Source organism: Maylandia zebra, linkage group LG15, assembly GCF_041146795.1.
Source record: "Maylandia zebra isolate NMK-2024a linkage group LG15, Mzebra_GT3a, whole genome shotgun sequence".
In the NCBI taxonomy this organism is placed as follows: Eukaryota; Metazoa; Chordata; class Actinopteri; order Cichliformes; family Cichlidae; genus Maylandia; species Maylandia zebra.
The window spans coordinates 42,241,265-42,252,528 of NC_135181.1; the positions used below are offsets into that span (position 1 = coordinate 42,241,265).

The 11,264-nt window shown below is 49.2% G+C and overlaps 1 protein-coding gene across 1 annotated transcript; it reads left to right on the forward strand.

The window, feature by feature from the left end:
- The first annotated feature begins 7,970 nt into the window (after nucleotides 1-7,970).
- LOC143412547 (uncharacterized) lies at nucleotides 7,971-8,807 on the forward strand. Its single transcript, XM_076873591.1, has one exon. It carries the CDS (start codon nucleotides 7,971-7,973, stop codon nucleotides 8,724-8,726), a length of 756 nt encoding a protein of 251 aa, XP_076729706.1. The 3' UTR covers nucleotides 8,727-8,807.
- Nucleotides 8,808-11,264: the final 2,457 nt, after the last annotated feature.

Below are 11,264 nucleotides of genomic sequence, written 5' to 3' on the forward strand. Positions count from 1 at the left end.
CCTTAGCGACTTTTTTTCTAATAAGCGACTAGCGACAAATCTGGCGACTTTTTCTGGTGTTATTGGAGACTTATTTATGACATCTTTTTGACGTGAAAGCACGTATCGCTCTTACTCTCAACAAGCAGCGGGTGCTGCCGTGGGCACCTCGCCCGTGCCAAAGCGCTCACAGGCGGAGGATAGTCCTCCCCCAGCTGCTATCAGGGCAGGAGATGTTCACACCTGTGCATCCGAACTGCAAACGAATCGCACATGAGCGAAGCCGCTGCTCCCGCACTGACTGTAACGCAGTCAATTCTTCTTTTACTGTTATGCTGTTTTGTGGATCAGGTTTAAAACTACTTATAAACACACACACACACAAAGTAACTCCACCAGAGTGCCTATTTCAGGTCACTTTTGCCGGTCCAAGCCCAGATAAAGGAGCAGGGTTGCAATTGTGACATTACAAAAAACAATAATTGCTAAAATAAATTTAATTCGTAGTTCTAAATAAATTCTAAATGCATTTAGGACGTTTTTTACTCACTTTATGTTTCTTCCACGATGTTATTTCTCTCTCCAACAACGTAGGTTACAATTATATTAGCATGACCAAGTATGCAAATTAGGCGATGACGTCATTTAGCGACTTCTAGCGACTTTTCGGACAGCCAATAGCGATTTTCCTTACTGAGGAGTTGGCAACCCTGGTAGTTACACTCTCAGTAGCACAGGAACAGAGCGGGAGGGAGAGACAGAGAAAGAGAGCCAGGGACAACAACGTCACATTAGAAAGGTATCCGGTTCTTAAGTCTGACGTCACTAGCCATGTCTGGGACTTAACTCCGCTGCAGATCCATATATCAAATGATCACTATGGCATTACTGAGAGTTGAAAAACTGTCTAAAGTCTTTCATCTTTAATAAATGATCAGTGTTCTGCTCTACCAGGTGTAACAATTGAGTTTAACATCCAGGCATCCATGAAAACGGAATTTATGACATTTAACGGAGTTAGAAGTTAGCAGGAAGTTAGCCCACTATCTTCTATCTAAATACAATATAGCATGTCCTGACTGCGGGGTTTTGGAAACAATTTAAAACGTACAGCTCTGTTATCACTTCCAACGTAAATGAAGACAGAAAACTAAACAGCAGTGACGTTTGCAGGGTTACTGAAGTTGGGCTATATAATGTTGTGCTACGTTATTGCTAGCAACACAGCTATGTTAGCATAACATTAGCACAGTGAAGCTGGAGGATGAACACCAACTTTTTTTCCACTTTATAAAAGTTAACATGAGGGATTCTGGTGGTCAGGGACAAATGCAATTGCATAGCAGGATGCTATACACGGGGCAAACTTCAGTCAGGAGAACAACTGAGATTATTCATTCACAATACGAGGTTAGTTATTAATATACTGCAACAACATGGGAACAGAACAGCTGCGAGAGAATTCAACATTAAGGAATCAATGTTACAGAAGTGGAGGAAGCGCAGTTTTTGGCTTTCCCCATATTTCAACAGTGCTTCATCTCCTTGCTACGACTGTCGCCCGGCATAATTTGCAGATGATAATGGTTGTAGCCGCTCCGATGCTTTCGACCAATGACTGTATAAAAGATGGACGACGCGACACCGCCTCCTCCCATTGTGCAAAAATGAAGCCAAAATATCCCGCTTGTGGAGGCTGCCATCTTGCAAATTAGGAGCCAGAGTCTGCGTAGTGAGTTGAGGTGGAGCGACTGTGTAACGCTCCCGCCCACACACCTGCTGGACGTGACCGCAAACACGCCCCTCTACACTTTTTACGTAGCCCGAGTTTTTTGCTGGTTTACTGCAACTGACGACTCGTTTAATTAAGGTAAATACAACCATGTCACTGTTATAAAAAAAAAACAAAACACAGCTTATCAGCTTATAGTTTGTTTGTTTTTTTTGCCTGTCCCGTTTGGCTCTTTTGCCATCAGAATTGTTGTCTAAAGGCAAAGAAAGATGCCCAACGGATTTACTTTACCAAATTGACCATCCCAGCCTTGCCATAATGGTCCATTTGATTCACCTTTTATTGTTTATTTTATTTTCACTTACTGAACATGGGACAGACTTGACTGGGGGAAAGAAGGGGAGAAAGAAAGAGGGAAAGAGAAACAGCTGAGAAGAGGGACGGGGGAGAAGGGCAAAAACCAAAAACCAACAGAATGAGCAGAAAAAGAAAAAAAAGAAGAAAAAAAGAAAAAAAATGCATATATCAATCACCTGGGTCACCTGCTGAGAAAGAAAAAAAAAAACAAGCAGAAGAGAACAAGAGTAATAGAATAAACAACATCACAATGATATATGGGAATATGACAGTAAATACTAAATATTAAACATTATTGTGCAGCACATAAGATCAACAGAACACAGTGTGCTTTGAGGTAGGAGCCAAAAAGGGTGTAGTTTGTGGGTGTGAACACCTGTGAGCATGGACGCGCTTGTTTTTTGTTTTTTAAAAGGTTCCTTCATGTAATGATCTGCTAGAGGGTGTGGGGGGGCCACAGCCCCGTCCTCCAGGGCATGAAGCAGGTATGGAGGAGATCAAAACTCCAGACATCCAGAGGCCCCCAGAACACAAGAGACCAAGGAAGACCAACAGAGGGGCAGCCGCGCCACTGTCCCAGAAAGAGCTGAGGAGAGTCCCAGATGAGGGCTCACTCAGCAGCCGCGGAGCAGAAGCCAGGGGGAGTTGCAGTGACGCGCCCGTGAGCTCCGCCGGCAGCCAGCCGTGCCTGAGTGACCGAGCCCCAGGCCGAGAGGCCAGGGGCACCCCACCTCCGAAGTGGCCCGAGCAAGCCCCAGGCTCCAGGCCCCGATAAGCGGCCGCCAAGGAGTGAGCCGGTGTGTACCTGGACGCCCATCCCCGGACACAAAGAACCACCAACGCACCGACGTCTGAGGGAGTCCGCCACTGGCAGGGGAAGTGGTGGTAGGGGGAGATAGGCCTCCATACCTTGGAGGGCCTAAGATGTCCCCAGAGAGGTGGCGCCTGACACCCAACCTGACATATAGACGCAGAAATACAGGCACACACATATACAAACATCCATTCCCACCCTCATGCTCTCATATACACTTACTCCACACTCAACCAACGTGGAGACAGACATAAAGAGACGCTGTACACACGATCACACTCCCCAAGCGTACTCTAAGCCCCGGGTCTAGGTACCCTTGCCCCTGGAGGGGGGGGAACTGCACCCAGACCCAGGTGGTGTTACCCTTTTCCCTGCGGTGGGGGGAGGCAGACCGCCCCGACTCCGCAGCAGCAGGGAGGCCCCACACTCCAGACCGCAGTCGGACGGCCAACTCCTCCTCCTAGCCCCCCCGCTCCAGCAGGTCGCAGAGAATGGGGGTGAGAGAAGACTCCAAACCTCCCTCCACCCACTCATTGTAGTGTTGATGCATGTGTGTTCTAAGGTGCATTTAAAACCCAGGAGGGCATGGAGCTACCTGCCAGAGAGCAGCAGGTAAGCGCATGGTCCCTCCTGCTGGCCCTCAATGTCTACGTGTATTTAACATTGAGAGGTGGGCAACGACGCCAGGGGTGGGGTGTACACCCTGATGGTACTTTGGATTCCGTGTATCGTGCCCACCCCCAAGATCCTATATGTATGTGTAATGAGAGTGTGAGTAATGTGAATGTCTAAGTTGTGGGATAAAATTGAGGCAGAGGCAGCCAGAAGGGGACGGGGGGGGGGGGGGGGGTGGCCTCCTCTGCACCCTGCATGTGTGGGTGGTTGTGATGGAGCGGGAAGAGGGAGGCAGCTGGAGATGGGGAGGGAAGGAAGGGAGGGGCAAGTGACCCCTCCCTGGGGCCAGCTCCCCCGCTGACCCCAGTAGGCACCCCCATACTCCGCGACCCACCAGGGAAAGGGGGCCCAGGCCCATCCAGACCGGGGCCCAGCGCAGCAGCGCCTCCCGGCCCCACAGAGCCCAGGACAGTCCACCCAACCCCACCACAGAGAAAACTGCACCCACCCCACCATCCACTCTTCTTCCAGACTACATAAGACAATAAACACCCAGGCTGAGATCTTCCTCCACCTCTCCTGTATCTCCCCCTCCTGTAGAGAGAGCCCCTGAGGAGAGGAAAGCTCCTGCAAGATGTGACAATCTTCCCCACCAGTTGAAAAGCCCCCCAGGTGGCTCGATGCACCGGCGGCACCCTGCTCCAGGGCTGGGCCCCCATGCACCCACCCGCCCACAACCCTGGCAACACACCAACCAGGACCCAAGCCCCCGAGGCCCGGCCCGGGCCCCAGCCCAGAGACGGAGCGCCCCCAGAACCTCACGCATACCCTGGACCCACCCAGGGACAGCCAGGCTACCAGGTCAGTAACCCACGCCCGTCAGCACAGACCCTCCCCTAGCCCCGCTGCACGCAGCCGCGAGGAAACAGTCACCTGAGAGCCAACAGAGCCCCTAACCGGACATGACCGCTACCGCGGGTTGAGCCCCCCAAGGAAAATGCCTCCGGGGAACCCCCCGACGCCCTAAGCCTGTCCCTACCCCCACACCAATCACAACAGTGAAGGCGGGACCAAACTATGACCCCCCACCCCCACTAGGTGATGGAGCTGATCAAAGGAGCCCAGAGCAATTGATCTGATGTGGTGGCAGAGGCTGTATCAAGACTAATGTAATCTAATAGATAATTTCTATATTGGTTAGAATTAAGATTATTTTTATTTTTCCAGTTCATGAGGACTGTTTTCTTGGCTATGCATAGGGCAGTGAAAACCATATGGGCGATATTCTTTTCTGAAGTGACATTATCTAAGCTGCCCAACAAACACACTAAGGGGGAAGTTGGAATGTTACATTTCAGACACTTTGATAAGTCTTCACATATCTCGCGCCAAAACTTCTGAACTGGTGGACAGAACCAAAGAGCGTGGATATAATTGTCCGGTGAATTGGTTTGGCAGGGTGAGCAGTTGTTGGTAGACGTAAAGCCCATCTTGAACATCCGATGACCTGTATAGTGCACTCTATGTAATATTTTGTATTGAATTAATTGAAGACTGGGATTTCTAATTAGATGAAAGGTTTTTAAGCAAATCTGAGACCAGAAGTTTAGGTCTAAGTTAACTGATAAATCCGCTTCCCATTTTGCAATAGGAAGTGATATTGATTCATCTGTTTTAGAAAGCATTCTGTATATTTTGGATAGTAATTTGGGGGTTTTAAGAGTAAGAAATTGAACCACACTTGGTGGTGTTTGTAGTTCAACTTGACCCGGTTTAAATTTCTTTTTTACTATAGATTTAATTTGTTGATATTCTAAAAATCTTTTCTTGTTGATCCCATATTGTGTAACTAGTCTGTCAAATGAAATAAATTCTGTTCCTTCTAGTATATGTTCTAAATATTTGATTCCTTTACCACTCCAATCTGAAAAGTTTATCATATTATTGTTTTGTAATATGTCAGGGTTGTTCCAGATAGGTGTACGTTTGCATGGGATTAATGAAGACGCTGTCAATTTTAGAAACTCCCACCATGCTGTCAGAGAAGCGCTGATGTTGATGCTTTTAAAGCATTCATGTCGTTGGATGTTTGAGCTGATAAATGGTAGGTCTGAGATCTCTAGATTATTGCAAAGTGCAAAGTGCTTATAGTTAATAGCTAATAGCTTATAGTTCTAAAATCACTCTGTTGTGAATTTGTTCGCTAGATTAACCGCTTGCATACGCACTATGTTGGAGGTTTGTTGCTAGCTAGTTAGCGATGCTACACACCTGTTACTCTAATAGTCTGTATTAATGAATGATTCAGCACTTGGTTTTTTTTTTTAATTCATTTTTAAACAGCGATGAGATCATCTGACAGAGTCAGTAGCTTTTAAAGCCGTCCGTGTCACGGTCTGAGTGGCAGACCGTGGGGAAGGAGGACCCAAACGCTGGACTCTGTGCAGTGAACAGAGCGTTTATTTACAGTGCAGAAAATGACAAATCCCTGTGTGTTTCCTTGACTCCCTTGTTTCTCTTGACTGGAAAAATACCAGAGGCAGCCATCAAGACACACGCTCTCGCCGTTATACGCTAGCTGATTTTAACTTACGCTAAGACACTGCCGTGGAGTCTTACACAACAATCCCCCATCAAGGAGCACTCAGCCACACTGTTAAATAGCTCCCCGACGAGGCTTGATCAGCTCCAGGTGTGTGTGATTCTCCTCTGCAAGTGTGGCCAGGCTCCTGGCTAACACACCCACCAGGCCAGAAGAACCGGTGCTCTGTCACACCCACACACACCCACCTATACACAAACACGTGGAAACAAAGGACAGCAGCACCAAAAATACACAGTCAATACTTATTCAAAAACCCTGGGTCCTTCAGACCCAGGCCCATGACACTCGGCCTTGTTGTGTTTTCAGTTCATACTCTTTTTGAAATGCACATGTTATCATTAATTATTTAAATGAATGACAAAAATGTAGTCAAAGAAAGTTTGAACTGAGAAATCTGTTTGATTTTGGAGCCGCTCCTAGAATAATTTAAATAGGATCTGTAGATTTATTATAAATTATGTCTCGGGCCGTACTTTTACCACCCACCAGAGGGCCACAGCCCTGACTTTAAGAATCTCTGCTGTAACATTTACACAGGTGAAGTTCAGATGTTTGATTTCCTTACTAGGACGGCCTCAGAGCGTCCTGCACTGGGTCTAACCTTAACCCCTTACTGTTTTTACTGTCTCTGAGCATCTGTCAGCACATTGTTTACTCTGGGATTAATAAAGTAAATATTAAATACACTGGTTCTTACATCTTATCTCAGAGTGCTTAAACAGCCAGGGATTGAACCACCAACCTGTCGAGTAATAGATGACCGGTGCTACCTCTTGAGCTACAGCCACCCCGATAAAATGGCCTGATTCTAACTCCTGTCTCTGGAGCTCACACGAGCTCTGATGATAAATACTAAAGTTACTGTAATCTGATTACATATTTCCTCAATAACTGATGACTCCTTTTCTCTGACTCCTCCCCCTCAGGTGTCCACTGCGCTAGACCTCCCCAGCTACACAGACAGACTATGGGAGATTCAGGCCTGCAGCGCCTTGAAGGGACTCGGCCTCCAGCGAGCCTTCAACTCCGTCAACAAGATGATCAAGATGGGCTCGCTCTGCGGTAGAGTATCATTTCCTGTTCTTGCTCAAACACAGTGGTGTTTCTGAGTAGCTTATTTGCTTAGCAATTTAATTAACAACTTTTAAATACATTCGTTTTTCATAGTATAATCTTCACCTGCTTCATCCGAAGCACACTTTTTGTGTACTCACTACCTAATTAATAGCCAAAGTATTCACTCACTGTCTCTGTACTGTTTCGCTAGCTTAGCTTAGCTCGTAGCCGACTCGTTAGCACCGTGGCTGTATCCCAATTCAGGGTCTGCAGCCTTAAAGTACGCAGCCTCAACGATCCTCATGGGCCGCGTACTTAAAGACCGCTAAGGCCGGAAATGCGAAGCTTGTGAAATGGGACGGTCTAGCCTCCGTTGCGCTGCCCAGGTTGCCTAGCAACCATGATACTAACAGCTGGAAACGTGTCATACAGCTTTGTTTGACAGAAATGAAGGAGAACATATTTTGTTCATTTGTTTGTTTCTTTCTACATGAGCTTTGATCATTCTCTGTAGGATTAAGCTCAGCTATTGAACGGCAAATATTTTAAAGTAAAGGCTTTAAAACAAAGTTAGTACAAACGTCACCAATGTCACATAACTTTGCCGACATGTGGCCAACAGTAATGTTTTAATGTTCTTCGTTATTAAACATTTGCACATAAATAAGTGACATAATATTCAGTACTTACTTTTCACAGTTTCGCATTTCGAGCAGCCTTTGAATTGGGACAGCCTTCGGCGCGCCGCTGTGACGTAATCGGCCTTGAAATGCGTACTTTAAGGCTGCAGACCCTGAATTGGGATACAGCCCATGGCTACTTCACCTGTCCCTCCTGCACTTTCTTGCTCATTGTGTCAGATGTTTAGTTACTCCTCGGCCTCCTTTAGCAGTAATGATATCTGTAACAAATGTAGCATATTTGCAGCTCTGGAGGCCAGGATTACTGAATTGGAGACTCGGCTTCGCACCCTTCATTCACCCGTAGCTAGCCAGGCCCCTATAGCTGGTGCAGCTGAAGATAGCGTAGGCCCCGCTAGCTGTTCCCCGGCAGACCCCAAGCAGCTGGGGAAAGAGGGCGGCTGGGTGACGGTGAGGAGGAAGCATAGTCCTAAACAGAAGCCCCAGGTACACCACCAACCCGTTCATGTGTCTAACCGTTTTTCCCCACTCGCCGACACACCTGCCGGGGGTCAAACTCTGGTAATTGGGGATTCTGTTCTCAGACATGTGAAGCTAGAGACACCGGCAACCATAGTCAATTGTCTTCCAGGGGCCAGAGCAGGCGACATTGAGGGAAATTTAAAACTGCTGGCTAAGGGTAAACGTAAATTCAGTAAAATCATAATTCACGTCGGCAGTAATGACACCCGGTTACGCCAATCAGAGGTCACTAAAATCAATATTGAATCGGTGTGCAACTTTGCCAAAACAATGTGGGACTCTGTAGTTTTCTCTGGTCCCCTCCCCAATCAGACCAGGAGTGACATGTTTAGCTGCATGTTCTCCTTAAATTGCTGGCTGTCTGAGTGGTGTCCCAGAAACGATGTGGGCTTCATAGATAATTGACAAACCTTCTGGAGGAAACCTGGTCTTTTTAGGAGAGACGGCATCCATCCCACTTTGGATGGAGCAGCTCTCATTTCTAGAAATATGGACAAATTTATTAAACCCCCCAAAAAATGACTATCCAGAGTTGGGACCAGGAAGCAGAGTTGCAGTCTTACACGCCTCTCTGCAGCTTCTCTCCTCCTGCTACCCCCCCAAAAACCCATCTCCATAAAGACTGTGTCAGCTCCCAAACAGACAAAAAACAAACTAAAAACCAGCAACAAACAACTTAAACATAAACAATTACAAAGAAAGAACAATACAGTATCCACATCTGAACCAAAGAGTAAAACAGTGAAATGTGGATTATTAAATATTAGGTCTCTCTCCTCCAAGTGTCACGGTTTGCGGGGCAAGCCGTGTGGATTTGTAGTGAGGATCCAAAAGGCGGCAGCTCTGGTGCAGGTGAGTGTTTATTTACAGCAGTGGGTACAAACAGCAACAGGGTGTGAACATGAAACCGAAACCTAAACTGGGTAAACTAACACACAAACCAGGAATGACGGTGCAGGGAGGTCCGGGGAAATACATGCAGGGAGACCGAGGGGAAACAACACAGACGAACCAGCAACTACTATGACAGAAGACACAACTTAAATACACTCAGAGAACACAGGGGGATTACATACAGGTGGGGACACAGCTGGGAGTAATTAACATGACGAGACTAGGGAGGCAAACTGAAAACACTCACATAAGACACAGACCTTCACAATAAAACAGGAACTTACACATGAAAGGACACAAACTAAGAAACGCGGACTAGATACAGGAACACACGGGCAGAACAGAGTAAACACTAACCAGAGGAAGAACAGAACCAAAATCGAAGAGAAAACACAAAACGCTGGGTCAAAAGGACCCAGGATCATGACAGTACCCCCCCCAAAAGGCTGGCTCCAGACAGCCCAACAAGAAACAAAACAGCCAGAAAAAAAACAGAAAACCCGACCAGGGCGGGCGGCGGGGGACCCAGGAAGGAGGGCTCGAAGCAAAACAAAACCGGAGCACCAGAAGGCCAAAAGACAAAAACAAAAAACGAGCCCAAAACCAAAAGAAACGAAGCACACCAAAACACAGGAAAAAAAAAACAGAGTCCAAAACAGAAGAGTTCAGGGGGCCGACAGCACAGGAGTCCAAAACAGTTCAGGGGGCCGGCCAGGGGGCCAACAGCACAGGAGTCCAAAACAGTTCGGGGGGCCGACCGTGCGGACGGCAACGGCGGCGACGTGGATACAGTTCGGGAGGCCGGCCGTGCGGACGGCAACGGCGGCCACTCAGGCGATGGCGGTCCGGGGGCCGGCCGTGCGGAAGGCAGCGGCGGCGCCCAAGTGTCAGGCGCACCGGCCGAGGCTTGGAGGGCACAGGACCAGGCGACGCTGAAGCAGAGGCAGGACCAGGCGTAACAGAAGCACAGGCAGAGGCTGGACCAGGCGTAACAGAAGCACAGGCAGAGGCAGCTGGACCAGGCGTAGCAGAAGCACAGGCAGAGGCAGCTGGACCAGGCGTAGCAGAAGCACAGGCAGAGGCAGCTGGACCAGGCGTAGCAGAAGCACAGGCGGATGCAGCTGGACCAGGCGTAGCAGAAGCAGAGGCCGCAGGACCAGGCGAGGATGAAGACTCTGATGAGGCCGGACCAGACGAGGACGAAGACTCTGATGAGGCCGGACCAGACGAGGACGAAGACTCTGATGAGGCCGGACCAGACGAGGACGAAGACTCTGATGAAGCTGGACCAGGCGACGCCGAAGCGGCCGCAGGTGGCGGCTGGACAGGCTCCTCGGGCCCTCCAGCGGAGACAGGAGGCTGAACGGGCCCCTCGGACCCTCCAGCCGACGAGGCATGAGGCTGGTGTGGTTCTTCGGAACCACCAGCTGACGAGGAAGGCTGCTGGACGGGCTCCTCGGGCCCCCCAGCAGAAACAGGAGACAAAGGCCGGAGCGGTCCGTCGGACCCTCCAGCGGAGACACGAGACGAAGGCCGGAGCAGTCCCTCGGACCCTCCAGCGGAGATACGAGACGAAGGCTGGACGGGTCCCTTGGACCCTCCAGCAGAAGCCATCACAAAGCCAGCAGGCATGGAGTCCACTGGCAGACATGAAGGAAATGGGTGCTGTGCTGAGCACTGGCCCTGCTCAGACAGCACTGACACGGAGCACTTCCCAGGTGGCTGCTTAAACTCCAGGGGTCCAGAATCAGCTGAGGACTGGGACCTAGCCTCTGGGGAAGCCCTGGAGCGGCAAACAGTGCCAATGGCGGCTGAATCATGAAAAGCACCTTGAGTAGGACTTAGGCTTTCTCCCTGCATGGAGTGAACGGGTGGAACCGGTAATGCTGGAGCCAGAGCTACTGGGGCCTGCGCTACAGGCGGCACTGGAGCTACTGGGGCCTGCGCTACAGGCGGCACTGGAGCTACTGGAGACCGAGCTGAGGGTGGCACTGGAGCTACTGGAGACCGAGCTGAGGGTGGCACTGGAGCTACTGGAGACCGAGCTGA